General features: G+C 35.1%; 1 protein-coding gene across 2 annotated transcripts in view; it reads left to right on the forward strand.

The window, feature by feature from the left end:
* LOC149773701 (coiled-coil alpha-helical rod protein 1-like) overlaps positions 1-24427 on the forward strand; it is a 77477-nt gene that overhangs the window by 10378 nt on the left and 42672 nt on the right. For both annotated transcript variants that reach the window (XM_089946100.1, XM_089946101.1), the window contains 6 exons: positions 1556-1688; positions 8910-8961; positions 10480-10749; positions 14832-15019; positions 21881-22016; positions 23400-23513. In XM_089946100.1, coding sequence (XP_089802226.1) covers positions 1556-1688; positions 8910-8961; positions 10480-10749; positions 14832-15019; positions 21881-22016; positions 23400-23513 — 893 coding nt within the window. The remainder of the gene's footprint in view (positions 1-1555; positions 1689-8909; positions 8962-10479; positions 10750-14831; positions 15020-21880; positions 22017-23399; positions 23514-24427) is intronic.

Consider the following 24427-nt stretch of genomic DNA (forward strand, 5'->3'; position numbering starts at 1 on the left):
AACACCTTCCTGGTGTCACGATCAGTAATCTTGAGTGGAAACAATGAATAAGTTAATTTTATTGTTATTATCTTTTATATGCATTTCAATTTTAATTTGTACTCTATTGTGTTAAATCTACACTGAATAAATTTTTTCTTCTCTAATCTTTAATAGAAAGTGTTAAATATAGTAATTCTTACTGAAAGATCAAGCCGCTGGTACACAGTTGCAGACAAAGTTGTGGTCTATTTTTGGCAATCTTGTGATGGTGTCTTATTGACATGGGGCTTTTTACCAGAAGGCTTCTAATGTACTCTTTGGTTTATCCTAAATGAAAATGGAACCAATATTACCTCCAGTATGGCTGCCACAGGGCCGATTTAAAAATTGTGTTTTTTGTTTTTGTTCAAGAATATCAGTTATTTGCAAGGCTCAGCATGGCCTTATTTTGGATTACTAGAAATTCTTTTTGGCTAGGACATTACCATTCCCTGCAAGGGAATGTTTTATGGATCTCTTAGTAACATGTGAGCAGACAAAATCTATGAATGTTGCCATAAAGAAATGTGAGAAAGTGATGCATTTGTCAGTAGTTTCATTTTGAAATCCCATACTGTCGGCAACTTCTTTATTTACTGTTTCATTATCCATTTCCTTCAGCCAGACTTTATACATGTACCATCTTATTTTTGTTTATGAAGATTAACATCTTAGGTTATATTGCTTTTTTATTGATAGCAGAAAACTACTACTCTTTTCTTGGCCACCAGTAATTTATTGTTAAATTGTATCTTGCTAATATGCTGAAAGTAATGACTCTCTTGTTGTATTCATACATAATATGCCATTTGGATTCATACATAATATGCCATTTGGATTCATAATACTATGCTATTTGGATTCATACATAATATGTCATTTGGATTCATACATAATATGCCATTTGGATTCATACATAATATGTCATTTGGATTCATACATAATATGTCATTTGGATTCATACATAATATGTCATTTGGATTCATACATAATGTGCCATTTGGATTCATACATAATATGCCTTTTTGGATTCATACATAATATGTTATTTGGATTCATACATAATATGCCTTTTGGATTCATACATAATATGCCATTTGGATTCATACATAATATGTCATTTGGATTCATACATAATATGTCATTTGGATTCATACATAATATGTTATTTGGAACCATACATAATATGCCATTTGGATTCATACATAATATGCCATTTGGATTCATACATAATATGCCATTTGGATTCATACATAATACATGTATGTCATTTGGATTCATACATAATATGTCATTTGGATTCATATATAATATGTTATTTGGATCCATACATAATATGCCATTTGGATTCATACATAATGTGCCATTTGGAGAAAGGAACACAATTATGGAACTACTTTATTAGTGTTTTTGGAGGTGGAGTGGGTTGCACTATGCATCGTAGAAAATTATTTTAAATGGTTGAAACTGGTTTGAAAATTGTATTGGCAGTAAATCTTATTATTATTTGTTTAAATAATATCTTTGTTTTCAGATCAGCCAATTATGGACCTTTTGCCACCATCAGCATTTCAAACTCGAGGCACACAACCGAGAGACAATCTCAAGGAGTTCTCAAAAGCCATGGAGGAAATACTACGACTACAGCAAGAGAATCAAAGATTAAGGTTATTCAAAATAATATGCTAATGTTAAATCAGGTATAAAGTGTTGTCTTTAATTTGAATAATGTTCTTAGAATATCAACCGACTTTGAAAGAAAGTTCTTAGCTGAGGAGTTGCCTAAGTCTTATATCATCTTGTTGCACTTAGGAGACATGAGGCATATCATATAGACAGTGGACAATAACTCTTGCCCATAACCCTAACCATCACTTGGTGTCTCTAGTTTTTAGACTTCGCTTCTGTACAGCATTGTATGAGACACTTCCATCAATCCAGGTCAACTTTGTTGTGAATTCCAACCATCCATTGAAGATCCTGGGTATATTTTGTGTAATACTTATCCCTAACTTATCACAGTTAGATATGCAGACTTTTGAACAACGCATGCATAAACTGACACAAGAATGCAGTGTTTTAATTCCAGCCAGTTTTTGCTGCTTTTTCCTTCGCTCATTTCCACAGAATTTATGGATACAGTGGGGGTCCCCCATTTTTAGGTGGCTGACTGGGTGTAAGTGCCCCAGCATGTCCAAGCATGACGTTCAAGCCATTAAGTCTGGGTTCTTGGGGGTATTTTCAGATCTTTTTAGAATTATGGCAATCTTAGTGATAGATCCATCCATGTAGCCAGGCCAATGTCTGATGTAACTTTATTGAAAACTCAATCCATCTACTATCTAGCCGTGCTGAATAGCATGATCAGTACCTGAGACCAGAATAGCTTCTGAACAGGTTGCAGACATGCCAGCCATTCTACAGACTAACCATCAGTCTGGTCCAGTATGACAGAATCATCAGTGGAGTCTGCTTTTCCTATGTTCACTGCTTACTTGCAAAATTGAAGAAGTTTGGAGTAAGGCAGCTCAAGAACTACTTCAGCTTACTGCTCCACCTGCATCCTCATTTAAAACCCAGCTGTGCCTGCCATAATGGTTTGGGATAATAGGTTAGCCAAGCAAAAGGGATCATTTATGCTGTATAGATCTCAAACCTGTCTGCAGACAACAGCAAAAGCAGTGTGGGAGGCACTCTTACAGTGTGCCAGTCCTGTTTACCTCTACAAACTCCATATTTTGTACAGATAAAGCCCGAAAAATACTCATTATGGATCATTTAGGCAAATCTATTCCAAATGGCTGTATCGGAAAAAAAATTACATGCCTTAATGCTTCGTTTCACTTTTAAAATTTCTTTTTGTCAAAAAGAAGTATCTGATCAGTGTCAGAGAAGTGCTTATTCAGTGGTTCCTGCACAGACTGGTAAAGCATTTGCAGGCATCGAAGGGAACAATCTGCCGCTATTCTTGAAAATGGCATGTGAAAAGAAATTTGGAAGAAGTCAAAAAGTCGAGTGCTCACGAGAAGTTTCTCAAGATTTGTACAGATTTATAAAACAGGCTAACAAAGGAGTTCATTATGTTCACTGTAGTGCGTGCAGATAAAAAATTTCCGTTGCAAATGGTAATAGAAGTGATGTAAGAAGACATGTTTAGTGCAATTCCCACAAGGACAGGGCCAAAATAAATGCCACAGATATGTCTCTTTCCTCATTCTGTAAAGCACAGTGTTGGACAGTGAGGAAATGGACTTTATCTGTGATATTGAGTGAGTTTTTGGCACAGTTAAACATGCTGTTGAAAACAGATGATTTATTAACCCAGAATTTAAAGAAAATGTTTCCAGGCTGCAAAATCGCAGTAGGTGTGAAATGCTTGAGAGATTCATGCATTAGAGCTTTATGGTAATGTAGTGAAGTATCTACAGTCAGCATTAAAGATGCCAACGGGTATTCAGGTACTTGGGTACCCATCCATTGATAATAACCCAGTTAATAACATGAGCCATAGGGTATCCCTTTACCATATACAACAGGGGTGGTCAAACTACGGCCCGCAGGCCACATGCAGCCCGCCAAGGGCTTTCATGCAGCCCACCAAGGGTTTTCAGGCGGCCTAGGAACAAGTCATCATTCGCACTGACTCTGTTTATGTTACTCTGTTTATCAAATAAATGTGCTTCTTTTGAAGGTTAAATTTAAGTTTTCAAATATTAACAACATATTAACAACTGAAAATTAATTAGGTGTTCTTTAAAAAAACCTTTTGTTTTTGCTATTTCAAATATTAATTATTTTACTTAATGAACTATGCGGCCAGCGACAAGGTGTAAATTTGTGTATGCGGCACTTGCACTGGAAAGTTTGCCCACCTCTGATATACAAGTTTTCTGCCAGTGTTTGTAACGGCAGCACTGAATTTGTTTTCAAGTTGACAATCATATGGATTGACCTGCAAATACAGGTACTTTTTCAGTGCCAAGCACATGTCATCCTCTTCAAGGAACTAATTAACCTTAATTCCATGTTTACCCGCATGACAACTCTTTGATTGAGCCACCAGTGTTAAACAGTGGCAAGTAACAGAGGCTGGTTATTGGATCTTGCCGCACAAATGTTATGTGTTCAGTTGCAAACTTGAGCAGACTTCACAAATTGTATGATCAAAGTGTTACTTACAAATCTCAAGCTCAGTCTCTACATAAGCATCCACATGTGACAGTGAGGAAAGGGAGTCAGTTGATCTTTAAGATGATTAGACCACTACAATTACTAAACGAAAATTGGTGGATTTCAGAACTTTATCAGATAATGAGGATGACTTCTTGGACAGACTGCTTTTGGGCTACTGATGGAGCAGGGGAAGGGTAAACAGGTATGGCTTCAGATTTCTTTTATCTAAGCCCCTCTTTCTTCCTCTGCCCTTCTAATGGATGTCCTACCAGATTGGAAGAAAGATGATATTCTTCAGCAGGAGATAAGTTGCTTATTGACAAATGGGCCCTGGAGATTATGCAATTCATCTCTGTTTCTTGTCAAGAAGGCCTTCTGTAAGTTGAGGCCGATTATTGACCTGAGTCACCTCAGTGAATTCATTTTCTGCCAAGGTTCAAAATGGAAAGGGTGAAATCTTCATCTGTAGGGACAAGTATCTTTTCATTCGCAATCTCTTATCCATTTTGAATCATCTTGTTTTCTTTTGAACTGGAAAATGTCTGGCCTTCACCGATATCAATGTTTTGTCCATCTTGTTATGGAGCTTGTAGCCAATCTCAATCTTGTATACCTGTCTCTTATTATTAAATGCTTAGTCCATTTCCAACAAGACGGATTTCAGTGTGAGAGCTGTTGCAATTCCTTGAGCCATTATATACTCCCATTATCAAATGACTTTTCTTTTTTAAGTACATTCAGTCAAAGGTTCAAAATGACAAATATGATCCTTCCTTTGTCTTTGGCAGGACAGGAATTCCTCTGGAGAAGGCACTACTGGAAGTGATGGTATTTAACAGATGCCAGTATGTACAGTTGGGGAGCCCACTGGTTGCCAGACTTTCATACAGTAAGCAGCAAATTCGGGACCAATGTATTTCCCTCTTCCCATCAGCCTCCTTGAAATGAAGGCTATCATAAATGCCTTTTCGGGTCTCGAAGGACAGGCTCTGGGGAAATTAATTTAGATCGCCTGTATTAGATGGGACTAGTCCTGTGTCATGTTTTCATGGACTGGTCCCAAGTCACTAACATTGTCCCTTTAAGTGCCTTGACTCCTCAGCTGTTTTCTCTGGCTTTACAAGGAAAAAAGTTGACACCAATTACCATCAAAGGCTACTGCTCCATGATATCTGAAACATTCAGGCATCATTGCAAAAGAGTCATGATAAAAATCTAGCAGACATACTTGCCAGTTTTGATTTGAATAGAACAAAATGCCTCACCCTGTTTCCAAAATTGAATTGTCTTGCATTATAACATGGCTCAGTTCAGATAAATTTGAGCCATTAGCCTGGACCTCTCTGAAGCTTTAGCTTCTGCATGCAGGGTGAGTTACATGCCCTTTCATTTAACCCAAACTATCTTTAATTTAGATCAGATTATTCAATGATCTTCATGACACAACCAGGTGAAAACCGGTTACCATCACTGAGCAATCAGAGTCATCATAGGCTCCCTCTGGTCTATAGATAAGTCGAGAACAGCAGCCATGCAAAATTCTGTCCATACCCTCAAGCACTATTTGAAACAGGCAGAGACAAGTTGTGGCAACTGCAAATAAATTTTTCTTCCCGTGAAGGCAAGAAGGTAGGATATCTTCTCAAGCCCTATCTTCATGGCTTAAGTGGGTTATATTATATTCTCAGTGTACACTGAAATCGCAAAAGATTGGTGTCTGCTTATTAAATTAGAGCAGTCTTTGTGAGCCCCATGTTCATTTCCATCCAGAACTGTTTTTTTCTCAGAATGGTTTAAAGTTAGTTGAATTACATATTTTTCAATGAAAATTAAAGGCATTGAAACCAAAACTTTTTCAGCTACAGTCTGCAATTTTGAATTATGTGACTGCTCTTGCAAATGTTAGGTGGCGCTTAGCTGTATATTCTTACAGCGTGACCCCACAATAACACATTGGTTGGGGTCCATAGAACCTGACCATGTTATGTTCCAAACCATGTTATGAGAAACAAAATCAGTAGCTGAAGAAAATGATGCATATACCAACAAAAATTAGTGTGTGATAAAAACAGGTGCAAAATAAATGTTTTTGATTAAATGAAGACGAAACAAGTCTTAAGTACACTTGTATATTGACAGCTTACATTTATGTAGTACAATACATTAAGCACTGTACTTGTAAAAAATCCATGAATTTGATTATAGATCATATTATAAAATTCATGTATCAGTCACATCCCATTAGAAAACACATACAACACGTATATAAAAATGGTAGTCCTTGTTAGATCTATATCCCATTGTCAACAAACACATCACTAAACAATTCATTAAGATATCATCAGTAGCACATTGCTATAGATGTTTACATGCTACAAGTACATGGACTTAAATTGGCCTTGATTTTGGTCAACTGGAGACAGCTGTCATCTTGTTGAGGCTACACTGGGAATGAGGCTATTTATAGGGAAATGTAGATATGTGAATAAATAATAAAGTTTAACACCTTCAGTGAACTTGACAGCAAGATTTTTATGGTTTAAAAAGACTGGAAATTTAAATTGCATTTTATGCCACTGTTGGTAGCGATTGTAAGCATAAATATTTTTCTTGTAAAAAGGAAACTTTTATGGCTTAATAAACATGTTCCACTCACTTTGGAAATTGCAACAATCCATTAGATTCCTATGCTTTTATTTAAGTTTGGTGCTGACTTCCATTCATGAAAGGTGTCTTTTTATTATTGAAGCTTGTAATCAGCTTGCATTGATGAAGGGTGTATATATTATTGAAGTCACTACTAAAGTACAACTTTGGAGGACCAAACAAATGCCCATTTGTTATTCTGGTGGCAACATCATATAATTGTAAAACATTGAAACTGTAATTTTTGTCCATTTGCTTAGTATTTACACAGAATGATTGGTGCTTCAGAGCAAAAAATACATGTATATGAAATTTTGGAAGTCACACCATGATTGTGTTATATCTGATTTTGTGTTATTATGCAGTATGTTATAGTGGGGTCACATTGTATTATTATTATTATTAGTGACATAAAAGTTATTGACATGTAAAATGTTGGGCATAAAGTGTATTCTATCATAATGTGCAAAGTTGCACATGTAAATGGATCTTTTGTTTGACTAAATAAAAATATAAAAATATCAGAGTTAATGTCCATATGATTTAAATTAGGAGTTTCAATGTCTTAATATTGTTTTTGTCCCAAGAAATAAGTTGGCAATGTGCACCACTTGATAGTGTAAACATCACAGCATCCACATCATCAAATATCTGAAATTTATAATTGAGATTTCACTTGAAGAAACTTTGGATGCAACCTTTTAGGACACTACTTTTTAACCCTTTTCTTCAGACATGATTTTTCTCCATTTTAAAGCGGAATTCTGCTTTTCTTCTGACTTGAATCCAATTTTTCTTGATATAGTCCTTATTTTTATCATCTCCGATCCAGTTTTTATAAAATGGTTGGTTCGGTCCCATTCCGCAATAACCCTTGTAACGTATTCATTTCATATATTAGTTAGCCCACGACTCTCGTAAAGAGTATTCTGATTGGTCAAAAGTTTAAATTCATCCAATGAATCTTCTTGTAATGGAAACTGATGGCAGTGGAAAGAAGATGCATGCTTGCAAAAAATGGCGTCCCGAGTTGTTGAGAGAGACCATGAAATGAGAAGTTTAGGTATAGGTTTAAAAAATGTATGGAATTGGGAATGGCTGTAGTGAAAAGTCAACGGAAATTTAGTTGGTCAGTTGATAAGAAAACTGAACACTAGAGGACTGGCATTTTGTGACCTCTGCTCTACGGTAATCGCGGCTGGGAGCATTTGGAACAACACCTACCAAAGAAGCTGCATACAGAAAAATTGAAGCTCACAAGGCATCTGGAAAAAGTGCAGTTAATAACTGTATGAAGAAAGATTTCTTGCATGAGAGAACAGATGTAACTTTCTGTCAGAATATGCACACTGCATGTCGCCAATACAAGCACCAGCTTGAAAGGAAAAAGGACCTCATTGAGAAGGAAAAGAAACGATTGCATATTGAGCTAAAAAAAGTCAGTCAAAAAGGAAGGCTAAAGAAATCTTTGCCAAAGCTGCAAAAAGAGCTTGACTGGCATATCAACAGGTTGTTTCCATTGGAGAATAAGACAAGCGAATATATGGGATTATTTGTATATAGTTGATGTTGTTGGGTGTTTATTTTACAGATTTGTTATGAAAAGAAAAAAATATTTTTGCTGCAAAAATTGAGAAATTATTGTGACTTAATTATGCTGTGAAGACTGCCCATTAAGGCCCCGTTGGGGAAGGACCCCCAAACACCCCTTTCAGATTTGCAGCTTTTTTTGCTATTTCTTGAAAAGTACACTGTATAAGCAATTTGTTTTTGTCCATCCATGCATCAGTGCATGCATCGATGCGTTCATTTCTTCTCCGCCTAACTGTCTGGGATGTGATATACACATATTGCAACTGAACTTTCAAAGTTATTTAAATTTTTGTTGAAGGTATTTCACTTTTTTCTGTATCACTGTGATCTACTTTGCAGTTGTTTTTGTTTTCAACATTGATTAAAAATTGTTTTGAAGCTCAGATTTTAATTTGAATAATTGCCATCAAAATTACAATATTATTATTCCACAGCGACACTGTTGTTGTTTTAACTAAAGGTGTTTGTATTTCCAGGGAAGAAAGACAGACACCAGTACCTATTGTAGTGCCACCCCCAGTGAGTCAGGTAACTTGTGCAATGTCCATTGAAAGATACTTTGCATTCATTTGCTTTAAAAAAAAAAATTAGAAGTGACTTTGAGTTATTAATAACCTGTGGTGGAAGTTTCATTTCCACATTGATTATAACAATGAATTTTGGAATTGGCATCTATATTCCATAAATCTTAGAACACCAGATCCAGTCATCAGACACTGTTTCGTGTTAGGATTTGGCATCACCAGCACAAGAGAGATACACGCACAAGTTACAATTATCAACATAGTGCTTAAAAGAAAAATGGTACCTTCCACTTCTACAGAGTTGTCCCTGTGATATACTTACACATCTTTGCTTATGATATTTAGAAAATGTGTTTATAGGTTTTGAAAATAGCTCAGCATGAAATGGCATGTGAAAATTTCCAGTGGTCACTTGAATTTTCCAATCACTCACCCAATTCAAGGCAGTCCAGTTCTTCTCTTAAATGAAAAGTATGTTTTGATGAAATATTACTGACTTTTTTCATTGAAAATTCATACTTTTTACTGGAAAGTTTGTTTTCATTTTGTTGTGATCAGTTTCATTCAAGCACTTTCTTCAGTGTTAATAAAATCAGAGGGAGAGCTGACTTTTCACAGTTTGTAATTACTTAAAAGGGGTATTAGAAGGATGACAAAATCAGACATGGAAAGCTACATTTCACATGGTTGAGTTAACATTGGCAACTTTGATATTTCTAATATAGCTGACTGAGTAAGAGTGCATTCTGGGCAAGTAAAATTTGTAGAACTTGCCTCATTGGTCAACTAAAATTTGTAGAACTTGCCTCATTGGTCAACTAAAATTTGTAGAACTTGGCTCACATGGCAAGTAAAATTTGTAGTATTTGCCTCACTTGGCAAGTAAAATCTTTAGAACTTGCCTCACTTGGCAAGTATTTATGGTACTTGCCTTATGGGGCAAATAGACTTTTTAAGGTTTTTCAACTGTTATGTGCCTGTCTAAATGTGCATAAATTACCATCTTAACCAATTTTCACCTCTGTGCACTTTGAGTAAATAGTAATACAATAATGGTTAAGTAATTTTACGTTGTTCGGTGTGCATATTTGGGTACAGTCTTGCTTCATGTTTAGTGCACTTTTATATTTAATTTAGATGCAAATGTATATACTGTCTTTACTCGCTTATAAGTCTGGACCAATCACATACAACATACACCTTGATCTGCCATCACATAATGTGCTGATAGGTCAGGGTCTGTGTTTGTTCTACTGATTACTCCTAACAAAGTGCATAAACTTGATCTGCCTGCACATTATTCAATGGCAGATCTGCGTCTATGCAGTTTGCAGTTGGACTTACTGCATAATTGAGTCTATATGGTACATAGATTGATTATTGTTGTTCCTTATCACACAAATGTCTAAGAATTATTTTTAAAAGTTTATTTGGTGAAAATTCAAACAGTTTAAACCAAACATTCTGATATGTGCAGCTCCATTTAGATTGAAATTAACTATTCTGATTTTTATGCATTCAGGAACCTAGGCCATCCACAAAGGACTTGGACTATAGTTATCATGAAAGGCCATCACGCAAGGAAGATTTGAAGTATATTGATGAACTGATCAACAAGCAAGCAGCCGAGATTGGTGACTTAAAGAATGAGGTTAAACAACTGAAGTGTGCACACAAAGAAGAAATAACAGATCTGGAGAGACAAATAACCTTGAAGGAGAGAGAATACATTCATAATATCACCTCCCTAGAAGCTGAGCTTAAAGGCAGTGAGACCAGATATGAAACACAGGTTAGCCTTGATTGACTTAAATTTTGAGTATTAATGTGTAATATAGCATAATATTTAGAAGTCATATCTGTACATTAAATACATACACATTCCACCTTGCATCAATGCAAAGCTTACTAAATTAAATTCTGATTTAAAATTCTGTTTTTATATTAGATTAACTGATCATAGACCAGAACAGCCCATTTGATGGTCTTTCCTCTGCCCATTGCCTGTTGTCCATCAGTCCATTAGGACAAGTTTTTTACCACTATTCGTCCTTAACTATATGGAGCATTCCCATGAAACTTTACACATTCATCCCATGGTCTAATTGGTCTTTAATGCAAATTGGTGTGACTGGGACATCCACTATGGTCACCACAGCAGCCATCTTGAAAATCTTGTCATTGCTACCTACTCCTGGTCATTTCAACATGATGTTTTCACTAAAGGACTGATTACGATGTCTAGTTGGTTCTGAATGAAAATAGTGCCAGTCTGATGTGGCCATCTTGAAAATCTTGTTATCGCTACTGAGTGGACGGTGATATCTACATGGGTTTTTCACTGAAAGACTTATAATGTTTAATTGGTCGAAATGAAGAAGATGCAAATCTGATGTCCAATATGGCTGCCATATCAGCCATCATGAAAATCTTGTTATTGCTACTCCTCCTGAATAAATGTTATATTGACAAGGGGTTTTCACCAAAAGGCTTCTTATTATTTGTGGTTGGTCCACAATGAAATGGTATCACTCACACATTCTATATGGCTGCCACTGCTACCATCTTGTGAATTTGTTATTGCTCCTCCTGAATGGACAGTTTTTACCAACATGGAGTTTCTACTGAAAGATTTCTTATGATGTCTAGTTGGTCCTGAATGAAAATGGTGTTAATTTGACCTCCAATATGGCTACTAAAATGGCCATCAGGAACTTCTTACTGCTAGATGAATGGTTATCTTAAAATTGTACTATTGCCAGAGGATTTCTTATGGTATCTTGTTAGTTTTGAATGGAAATTGTGTGAATCTTATGTCCAGTTATGGCCACCATGGCATTCATCTTTAAATCTTGTTATTGTTATGGCTCTAAAATAAAGTCATATCAGCATTTTGTTTTCACCTCTTATAATATCTTGTTGGCCCTCAGAATGGTGCTGATCTTGTTGTTCGGTATGGCCATCATGGTGGCCATCTTGAAAGTCTTGTTTTTGCTACGCCTCTTGAATGGAAAGCCATTTTGACATGGTTTTGATCTGAATAGTCTTTATATTGTTTAGTTGGTCCCAGGTGAAAAATGGAGGCACAGGTTTGGAAGTAATGAAGATCCAGATAATTTTTTTAGAAAAACATATATTGACAAAGACCTTGAAAGAGTTCCAGGTTCTGGAGTGGAAAGAATACATCCACCATTTATTCTCACTACCTTAGTTGTTGCTTAATGTGTACAGCTATGTAGTGTGTCAAATAAAGATAGTAGAGAAGTTAATTAATTTTAGTAAAAATGTCGTTCATTCTGGACAGACTGGCTAGATTCGCTAAAATTGATGTAACGAGTCCCATACATGCCAGTCATTATGCTTTTGGCATAATCGTTATTTTTTTCAACACTAGATTACGCCTTACACGTAAATGTATTCGGATTACACGTTTTCGGTTTATCCCCCTCCAAAAAAATGTAATAATTTGTTTTCTCATTTTTATTAACATACCATTAATCCCACAGACCATATTCTAGAAAAGGCGGCTTCTATGTAACCACAGCATATGAGTATGCTTGTCCGTAGAATTGCAATTACTTTCCTAATAGTATTATGTTCTATTTATAGCAGTGGCCCTTTTTCCAAGATTCATGCTGGTTTCTATTTTCACCTTTTGACCTCGGTTTCTATTTAAAGCAGCTGTATGGCTTAGTTAGGAGAGAACAGACTGGTTTTCTAACTTTTAATCTTTGCTTGCAGATTCTTTGTTCTAGTTCATATCTTTTACAGAACCAGTCTGTAGGTATTTGGCCCTAAAAGTCAAGCCAGATTTATTCTAGTCGATGTGTGTGTTAGGGCAAAAATATTTTTCAAATAATTTCACAGTTGGATTAGGAAAAGATGTAAAACCGATTCAGAGATGAACACATGAATTACACAATCCAGTGTTCTAATCTAGGGCAGCTTCACATCCCTTGTAGGCTGTTTGGAAAGGATTTTAATATTGGTTATGGTTGTAAAACAAGAAAACCTGAATTAGCTTGTAGCTTGTTTACTAACTCCCTTACTAAGGTAACTTCTTTTTTACAGTAGAGCTAAATTGTGGACATGAGTTTCATAAGTGCAGAGGCATTATCTGCCAAGTTCTTAATATAACACAGACTACTCCTAGTGGTAGAAGACTACATTGGTCCTTTGTTCAAATGGATGTTTCCTGATTGCATACAGTGTGCATGTGCAAGAACAAAGTCATCTAATATTGTTAGGTGTTTAGCAGAAGATACTTCACTTAAAATTGCAGAAGTCATGAAAATTGGACTGTTTGTATTACAACAGACAGGAGTAGTGATTATGACAAAAGTTATACCCAGTCTGTGTAAGGGACTTTGACAACAAAAAGGGCAAAGTCAGAGTGTTCTTCTTTCATTACCAGAATTAAAACTGGATTCCACTGGAACAAACATTTTTTGTTTGCTTGATAATTCTTTGAATAAACATAAGTTGGCAGAACTGTATGGGGTTTTCAGATGATACTGCATCAGTGATGACTGGAATTCATAAAGGAGTTGCATTCTGTATTTTGGAAAATGTCTCCATCATATAAAGTTGTCTCTGTCATAAGATGCACCATACTGCAGGAAAGGCTGCTGATACATTAGAAGGAGAACTCCTGAAGTATCAAGTTGGTACTCTACCTGACAATGTACTTCATGTGGACAGAGTTGATTTTTTTCATCTTATTTCCCAGCTAAAAGATCCAGTAACTGGAAGATATAAATTTCATTTTCTTTGTCAGGTTATTAAGGGAGTATTGGTTCTTTACAATTCTAATGCTGACTGTGATAGATTGTTCAGTATTGTTAACAAAAATAAAGCTGAATTAGATCCAGGCTCAGTAACCCAGCAATTTGTGCTCTACTGGTTTGCACAACATTCATAGTCTCAGCTGGTTCAAAGTGTTTTGAAATGCAATACGAGTTTGTTGCTTTTTAAAGCTGAAAGTGTTATATACGAAAACTTGAAGCAGTGATTGATGTTAAAAGTCCAGAGAGATAAATAAATAATTGTGTACATATGGTCATTGAATTTCTATCATGTTATATGTGGATTTCTCTTTTTCTGCTCAGATTACTCTTTTTGTCCACTTCAATTACACTTTTTCCTCGCTAGGGGTTGGCATCAACATTCCCTCTAAGTGAATGATAGATGTGCATGCTATACACACTGCATTTTGCAAGGATTTTGGATAGATTTTTAGCATTAATGTTGGATTGAATATTTGGTAATTTTGATCTGCTGCGAGGAGAACAATTCAGCTGTGCGGCTGCACGTGCATGCAGATTAGAGGGAACCTTGGTTGGCATGTATAGATTCCTGATATGCAGGCTTATGGATTGGCATTTTTGCATTACTGTGGTGTTGGCTGTGGAATTGATGATATAGCTAAAGACACAAAATTCATGACCTCTGCATAGTATTTTGACAGCTGTAAATGTGATTGGAGAAAGAAGGCTGACAGTTTGAATCAGTATTGATTGATATGCAAAGAATAAGTGTCACATGAAATATCAATGATCTTTGTCTATCCAGACTAACTTAGAAACCATAACCATTATGTGTAGGTTAACATGTCAGTTAATAAATATGCAAACTTCTGTGTTTGAAAGTAGTTCAGATGTCAAAATTGGAAATAATTAGAATAATGACATTCTGAAACCCAGGCTTCATCTTCATTGATAAATGGTTGACTGGTGTTACGGTCATTATATTTACTTTTTTAATTAACTTTGATTCAGTCTGTTTATCTCTGAGTTTTTTTATTATTTAGTTTTATTTTTAAAACCACTTTTTTTCATGTACCTTTTGGTTATCCACACTGAATCTTACCTCCAGGTTGACAGACTCAGTAGGGAGCATCAGAGAGAGACAGAAGAACTGACCAGTAAGATAGAAAAATTGTCCAGTGAACTGACCAACATTAAGCGCAGCTCATCAGCCAGAATAAAGGAGCTGGAGATGGAAGCAAAACAAACCAAAGAAAATCTAACGGCATCTATAAACCAGCTTCAGCAGCAACTTCGGTAATTAATGTAGATGTTACCTTCTGCAGTAATAGCAATATGTGGCTCAATCAGAGTAAATATTTGGTATGACCTTTCAGTAGAATTTTGTTCTAAAAGGTCTCATCCACTCAGTGAAAAAGGTATAGAGCTGAAACTCCTGCATGCATAGAGTGGATGATTTATAATTGCCAGATATGCATACTCATTACACTCACATAAGTAGGCCCTAATACAGAATGGGTTCACTCTTGAGTCAAACTAGGCCCTAATAAATATAATACAGAATGAGTTCACTCTTGAGTCAAAATAGGCCCTAATAATATAATACAGAATGGGTTCACTCTTGAGTCAAACTAGGCCCTAATAATATAATACAGAATGGGTTAGCACTTGGGTCAAACTGTGCCCTAATGAATATTATACCAAATGGGTTTACCCTTGGGCCACACTGGGCCCTGATAAATATAATACCAAAAGGGTTAGCCCTTATGTCAAACTAGACCCTAATAAATATAATACAGAATGGATTAACCCTTGGGTTAAACTAGGCCCTGATAAAAATAATAACAAAAGGGTTAGCCTTTGGGTTAAACTAGGCCCTAATAAATATAATACTGATTGGGTTAACCCTTAGGTCAAAGTAGTCCCTAATAAATATAATACTAAACGTGTTAACCCTTGGGTCAGAGTGGGCCCTAATGAATGTATTACCAAATGGGTTAACTGTTGGGTCAGAATAGGCTCTAATAAATATAATACCAAATGGGTTAACTTTTGGGTCAAACTGCAAGGTAAGGTGAAAAAAAATCACAATACAATGGTAGAGAGGCCCATGGGTAAAATAACAGGTAATCAATGGCAGATAAGTGAAAATCCAGTAACTGACCTTTAATTTTGATGGGTTTCCCATGAACCAGTAAAAATAAAAATTTCACCACCATCTTGCTCCTCTCCATCCTGTAAAAAAAAGAAATTAGGATGAGTTTGAAATAGGTACTCAGCTGTTTTGGTTTCAGTCACTACAACTGTCCATTGCGGCCAGGTCACTGACCCACTAATGAACGGTATTGATGCTTCGCATTTCTTAAACAGCGAACAATTTGATTTACTTTGTGCGTGGAGGAGTGTTAGTTTTAACCAATGAAATTGGGTTTAACGGATAGTTGACACCATGACTTTTCTCACAGTACTCGCACTATGAAGAACAAGCAAGAACAAAGAAATGCGTAAGTTTTTTCTTGTTACTCCAGTATTTCTGGTTATTTAAGTAGTGTGCTGTCAAATAGATGAAACTTGCCTTTCTGCATTGAATGAGCCCCAAATCATGTATTTTGCACGCGTTAATATGCCACACTTCGAATTAAACATTCCAAGCTAAAATGACTGCTATGGCTTATCACAGTTTACAGTAGGTCAGTGATAATAGGTTTTTACGTTACGTTACACATTTTCACCAAGTATTTAATTCAGCATGCATTCAGTGGAAACAATTTGTACAACAAATTATGTTAATAAAAACATTGTTGTTTCTAAACTTTAATTCCATTCTGATCATTTAAACAGTCATTTGGGAGAAATGTTCCTAAATTTTGTAATTGGAATGGTTCAGACTGTGACCAGTGCTCTCTAAGGTATATAAAAGTAGCAAAGACAAGCATATTGAGGTTGAGGGCTATCACATATCTGAATTGTACCATTTTGTAAGTAAAAGTACTCAGTTTGAGAAGAAAAAAATTGTAACTGAAGGTTTTGGTAGAAAAGTAAGGGCCTCAGAGCCAATAAGCCGAGATGATGAAGAAATTTTTATTTCCACTGACTGAATGGACTGTCACACACCAGCTGCTGTTAACTTTTTTGATACAATGTTTCAGATTTAGATTGGCAATACAATATAGCTGGGGTCACTTACATTTTTGCATCTTGTATTTCCTCAAAATGTACTTTCTGAGTTCTGCAAATCTGAATTACATGAGCTATGTGATGGGTTCTCAAACTATAGTTCACATATAGTGAAATTGTACTATTTGTTTCCAGTAATGATCTTCTTACTGCTCTCATGATAAAATGAAGGTGATATTCCATAGCATCTTTGATATATAGCTGCCATGGCATGAATTTCAAAACTTTCTACAGGGATTCATGGATTAACGCCGCATACAAAAAAATCACAAAATCCCCAATTCTCAGTTATTCTAAATTTTCCTGTTAAGTGCTAGTCATGATATAGGCAATTGCCAAAATGGTCCGGTACTGCTAGTCTTGACATTAGTAGAACTATAGCTGTTTTGTAGAGTGGGCCCAGTAGTACGTATTTTAGTGTATTTTAATATATATATATATATATATATATATATATATATATATATATATATATATATATATATATATATATATAATAGTAGTTTTACAAATGCTTTTGAAAGAAACTGGGGCCTAACCAAAATTCTCTTCCATGAATGTGCCACCAACACTGATTTGAATTGCCGTTTGGCAATGCATCTTGAAAATGTCTTCACCATCAAGGAAAAAGAAATGTATTGTACAAAAAGTGATGTTTAATTTGGAATATACCAAAAATTGGCAGTGCATTCAGCCATCAAATATTGATATACATCATGCTTTTTGCACAGTGTGACACAAATTTTAGCGTTAGGCATGGTGGCAGGGATGATGTGAGGAAGCGCATTGGTAGCAAAAAGTAGATAGAGGTTGGGAAACTACATGAAGACAGTTTTTTCGAGTGCTGGAATTTTTTGAGATTGAAAGATTAGCATATATTGTAATTTGCTTGAGTTCACAGTTTTCTGCACATGCGCCGACACCACTAGTTGACCACCATTCGTTTCATCTTCTGAATTGATACCATTTCATAATCAAGCTACACTGCATTTAAAATGTTTTCAACTCCAAGGAAGAAGATTTTTATTCCACAAAAAGTGAAGCATAGATTGGAATTTTGCCTAGCATTCAGCCATCAAACATCGATGTACATTATGCTTTTTGTGTGCCATGAATTATACAGTTAGGAATGTGCACAAGGGCTGATATTGTTGCTTACAATTTACCTGTCATACATGTACCATGTAGTAATATTATTATATAGTACATGTATGACAGATACATTTTTGTAAGCAGTGATACAATCCCTTGTGGGCATGTGGCAGAACAATGTGAAAAAGCACACTGCTATAGCACCCCCCAGCAGATTTCAGTTTTGTAGTACTTTAAGCCTACTTGAATGCTGCATGCTACCAGTTCTGAAGCATTGTTTGTGAGCTTTCTTGTTGAACATAACCTGTCTTTCTCAGTTGGAGATCAGCAACAGTAACAGTGAAAGATTATTTCATATTGTGAGGAAAAATGAGACAAACTGCTGTGCCTCCTTAGGTGCTGAAAATTTGCAACACTTTTAGTCACCAAGATTAACCAGCAGGCAAGAAGCCTGAACTGTTTTGAAAACAAATTTACCATAGCTCACTTGAGGAAGTTCAAGACTGCCACAGCATCATATCATGACAAATAGCATGAAGTTTTTGTATATCAGTAAATTGGGCTGCAAACAAAGTAGTACATCAGTGTAAAAAATGTTTTATTTTTATTTTGGGATTTTCATATAATGCAGTACTGACCATTGAAGTGGATGGAGTTAGTGTCGTGATATAATGTTTCACTAATTGCATTCAAAATTTACAAAACATTTTCCCACCTTTTACTGATTGCGAGTCTGGAGGGTTGGCAACACTGTAAATAATTTCAGTTGAAAGAGTTCACATTTTTCCCACATTATAATTCCAAACACTCAATGATGGAACAGAAACACACATATAGCTGAGTCAAGACGTGTCCCTTCCTGCTCAAATCACATGACTTCATGTGGAATTGACACAGCTAAAATATCCAGCCATAACCAGAAGAATTCAGTACAATCAACAACAAAAAATGCAATCCATCTATTCCAGATGGACTGGAAAAGTTGTTGCAATGTGCATTCTTTCATTCATATGACTATAAACTTCAATTTTAATTAGACCAAATGACAATTCTTTTTTATACTAATGTCAAGCGCATGATCAGAGGTGACTGGACAGAGCTATGTGCACAGTAATATGTGTTAGTATGTGCTCATTTTTTTTCCCATTAACTTTACATTGTTAGAATAGTTCAGTATTACCCGATACTGAACCCGCACGACAATACACATAGCATTCACATGCGTAAAGGAACTACTTTCTGTTGTAAACAATGGACACAGACGCCAGCACCTTTTATTTGTACACAAATCATGTACATTCGCATAAGAGGCTCTTTACGTTGTGGTTGTTTAAATTTGTTTCTGAATGAACTAAAACAGATGTTTTGTGGACTGCCACATACAAGCTGCTTTGGCACATTCCGCGTTGATACAATGTTACTGATTTAGGCTAGCTACATTATATAAGAGATGCAAGATAAGGTCCTTACAAATAACAAACAAGTGACAAGTCATATACTCTCTCCTTTAGCTGGTGATAAGAATGGCAAAATAAAATATACTTACAGTTTTACATCCTGAATTTCCTCAAAATGTATTTTCTTAATTCTGCAAATCCGAATTACATGAGCCATGTCATAGGTTTTCAATCTGGATTACACATTTAAATTGTGCTGTAATTTCGATGGTAAGTGCAATTGCATCCTCCCTAATGCACTAAAAATGAAATAAGCATTAAATTTCATAGCGTATTTTTGATAATTGCAATTGAAAGACTTCATATTTTCCCCACATTGTGATTTCAAACATTAAATGACAGAAACAGAAACACATTTGCAGATGTAAACATGCTTCTCCCACGCCGCTTCAGTCCGATGTATTTCATGTACAATTTGCACATATGAATCCAGTCCAAAATTACAAACTTTCATCGAATCGAAAAAAATACCAAAATATATTCATTCCAGATCAGATGGAAAAGTTGTTGCAATGCGCATTCATTCACAATATGACTGCAAATTTCAATTTTAACTAGACACGTCATTTTCTTTCGAAAGTTATGTCGAGTGCGTGCCTAAGTTCAAATTTATCTGGGCAGAGTTATGTGCACATTAATAATGATGTTATTGTGTAATGACAAATCTGCGATTGTATATTTAGTTTGAAATACGGCATTCATTGATTTATGTTGTTTCTTGTAGTGTATTTTGTTTATACAATTAAACCTTGGGTAGAATTTTAAAAAAATGAGCATATAATAAAAAGGTTACTGCATTTGTATGGGAAAATATGAACTCGTTTTGTCGGAAGGATATACTGCACTCCCAAGGTCATGCAGTATTCCATCCCAAAACTCGTTCATATTTTCCCATACAAATGCAGTAACCTATAATTATTGTGCATTGAAGAATCTACCGTTGTGTATTTAGTTTGGAATACAGGATAAATTCAATTTGTTTCTTGTGGTTTATTTTTTTATTGTTTTTTTTATAATTAAGCCTTTTATTGAATAAGAAAATGAGTATATAATTAAAAAGGTAACTGCATTTGTATGGGAAAATATGAACTCATTTTCTTGGATTAATACTGCACTCACAAAGGTCATGCAGTATTAATCTGAAAACTTGCTCTTTTTTCCCCATGCAGATGCAGTAACCTGTAATTATTTTGCCTGAACTATTAAAAATTTACTCATTTTTCCAAAAGTGAATTAGTGAAGTAGCTCGAGTCAGCATTATAATGGATGTATCTTGTACCAAAATTAGATAACTGTAGATGAATGCACATTTATACATCAAAGAAAATAGCCATAGGGAGGTTTGTAATGACAAGCTTTTTGCTGTAAGACGTAATTAACTATTACTGCTATATTTCCCTCTCAGTAGGTATACATGTTCGTTTCTGGTGCATAATTCTCAAAGTTCACCCCCACTCATATCTGAAATAAACAAGTATGAGATGGGATCAGTTGAAACATTACATTTATATGCTAAATAAGAATATAATCATGGTTCAACATTGACGGCTGATTGCCTGAGGCAAATGAAATTAAGGTCTGGGCTAGAAAAATTCTAAAAAGCATGTCTATCAGGGCTAGTGACTTTTGTGTGTTACTGAATAATATCTTCATAATTCAAATGATTTGATTAAATTAAATTTTTATACCACACAATTTTGACTTTGTACACTAAATACAAGACTAATGCTAAATATTTATTTTTTTGAAACAAAGACCAGCTCAGAATGAAAATCCATGTTGCCAGCTGTGTCATTAAAAAAGCATCAGATCTTTTTACAACTGTGCAGTATTAAGGCTAGGTATTCAGTAAGATCTGGCATCAGAATTGTCCTGTTTTGCTGTATTTGTAGCAATTGTCTTCATTATTGTTTGTAACCTTATTTTTATGACAGTAATATAAAAACCAGACAATTGACTGTTAACAGTTGTGAAGCACATGAATGTTTGTCAACTTCAAAATAGAAAAAGATGGATGGTAGAGAAAAAAAGAAAAAGTAGGAAAGTTAAATAGAGAATAACAAAAGGAATGAATGTAAGAAAAGTGACTTTTTCCTTCACAGATTTCTTCTGGCAAATAGCATCATTTATGATCTAATCATTTAAATATGCATTGTTACATTCTTGTTATTTCTTTCACACAATCATCTATTTATATATCTTTTTCTCTAATTTCTAAACATAGATATTATTTCTGTTTTGAAGTGTGTGTGCATTAGATAGTTCTGTGATTCTTAGAATTTCATGTAATAAATATGAATGTTATTTATTAAATCATGTATCAATAAATTTCTGTTCTGTTTCTTTCGTCTCATTTGACCCAAATAAGACCTGATAATTGCTCTGAACTAGTCCTGTTGAACACAGCTCATTTACTCTTCAATGTTTGCAGATCGAAAGAAATGGAACTAGAGAACCAGACCAAGCAGATGACACAGTTAAAAAAGTATATTGGAGAAACGGAATCTGCTCCTAAACCCACAGAGCTGTGGAGGAAAGAAACAGAGACTATGAAAAACAAACTCAAGGTTGTACAGCTCTGTTGCTCTAGTTGTTTATTGACAAATATTCTATAGCAGCTGCCTGCAAACAACAATCACCTGTGTATAAAGGTCAAGTACAAATTGTCCTATTTATGCATGCTCAGTGTTAGCCTGTAAGGGACTAGAACCCATTCAAAATGGTCACCATTATCTAATTCATCAAGTAATCTTATACATAGGTTTTTCTTTTCATTCATGATTAAGCATTGTTGCTCAAATAATATTTATGCAAAATTATCTCTATTGATCAATGAGGTTGTGTACATTTTATTGCATGCCTTAATTGTGCAGTGTCATCACTGAAGCAAAACATGTGGCCAGATCAGGAGCCAGACTAGCCTCAGCCTGCCCAGACTGTATTTGTATAGAAGTTATGAAGTAATCAGGCTGTGAAAAAACAATATATTGCACACCCCTGCAACTGTTAATTCAGTTGGATAGTTTTAGGTCATGTTCCCTAATGACAGTTTTAATGCCAAACTTGAAGCAGCATAACATCAGTTGTGACAATAGGCTACATAAAGCATTAAACTGAATTATTCCTACATTTTGTCTCTGAAGAAATGTATTTTCTGTATTGTAACCATAAAGGTAAATATTGTCAGATTTAATTTTTTAAATTTTCATCGATGTAGCTTGGTCATTGCTTTGGGGCATCTTTTTATCTATTTTTTTTAACCAGTTGGTCATATTGATGAAAGTCACAGCAAGCGTGTGTCCAATTCAGATTGTTTATAAAAAGATCACTGAGCTAATGGATCACTGGGCTAGTGTTTTAGTCAGGTTTTGAATAATCTGGGTTATCTAAACTTTAAGGTCAAAAGTAGCACTTGTAACAAAATAAATTACTTTCTTTATGCTCTATGGACGTTACATCACACTGGTTGTTTGAACCAGAAATATAAAGATTCATAGTTCTTATCTTGGTCCATGTCTTCCTCTGTGATTGTGCTTTGTATGCAAGAGAAATGACAGAATATAAATTTTAACTATTTGATGTTTATTGTTACTGACATTTTTTTTCAGTAATGATATACATATAGAAAAATTCTTGATTTAAATACTGCATTATCACACAGATGTGCAAAAATAGACTTTATTGGTATATTTTTGTAAGTCATTACACATGTTTAATATGAATTTTTTTATTTTAATTTAGAAATATAACTGTAAAAACATATACAAAATTTAAAGGGATACATCTGTCACAATCTTAGAAAAGTTAGCAGTTTTTGTATTATGAATTCTCTCAAGGGAAAGAGTTATGATTTGACATAATTGTTTCTTAGTGAAAATGGTCTAATGACACTTATTCCAAGCATTAAAAATATAGAAAATAATAATTATCCAGTTTGTTTTTCCACCTAGGTTTGTGAAGCAGATAAAGAAAATCTTCAGTCTTCAGTGCAGTTGTTAAACATAAGACTGAACTCTCTTAACGAGATACTTAAGCTTCAAGAGACTGAAATCAGCCAAAATAAGGTCAGCAATATGATATTGTTATTTTTGTCATAAATCGGGTTAATTTTATTAATATTTTTGTTGTTGTTTTGTTCTTTTGGTTTTAAGGTCACTGTTAACACATTATTGGTTTTAAGGTCACTTTTAACATGTCATTGGCTATATCCTGCACAGGAAATGTGAGTTAAGTGCCTTTCCCATGGACACACCAAGGCAGCGAACTCGGGATGGCCTGGGTGGGTATTGAACCTGTGCTTGTTGGATTACAGGTCCAATGATCTGCCAACTGAGCTCCCAAGATAGTTATTATATAATGGGCATTATCACATTTAAACATTGTCACATTTAAGCATTGTCACACTTAAGTAATATCACTCTTAAGCATTGTCACACTAAGTATTATCACACTTAAGCATTACATGAAGTATTAAAATGCAAAAAAGAGAAATGTATCTCAGTTTTTTTTGTTGTTGCATCTTGTTCTTTTCACAACTTTTCCCATTAATTGCCCATGTAACCAATTTGAAAAGGCATGTAAGAGCTTTGATAGTCACTGTAAAAACAAGTTCATTCAGCAAATGAATATTCAGTTTAGAAATTACCTTATTTAGCAACATATCTTTGAAAAGTGAAACGTTTTACGAAGATCTTTTTAGTTTTTACACTTAACCTGCCTCTAGATTCTGGAGATGTAAATTTGGCCCTGTGTGTGCCTTGCATGTCATATGAAGTTACTAAGGAGGCAGGAGGTAAGGTGGCTTTATGATTCGCATGCCAGACATGCAGTCAGAGGGTGCAGGTTTGAATCCTACCATCGAATTGGACCATTTACTACTGTGGCATGGCCTTGGGCAAGCTCTTTATTCCAACTGTCTTGGCTGCATGGGTTCGAGTCTCGGATTTGACCAGTGTGGGTATGTGAGAAGGCTTCCCAG

Source organism: Sinohyriopsis cumingii, unplaced genomic scaffold (assembly GCF_028554795.1).
Source record: "Sinohyriopsis cumingii isolate HCF-2022 unplaced genomic scaffold, ASM2855479v2 utg000622l, whole genome shotgun sequence".
NCBI classification, from domain to species: domain Eukaryota; kingdom Metazoa; phylum Mollusca; class Bivalvia; order Unionida; family Unionidae; genus Sinohyriopsis; species Sinohyriopsis cumingii.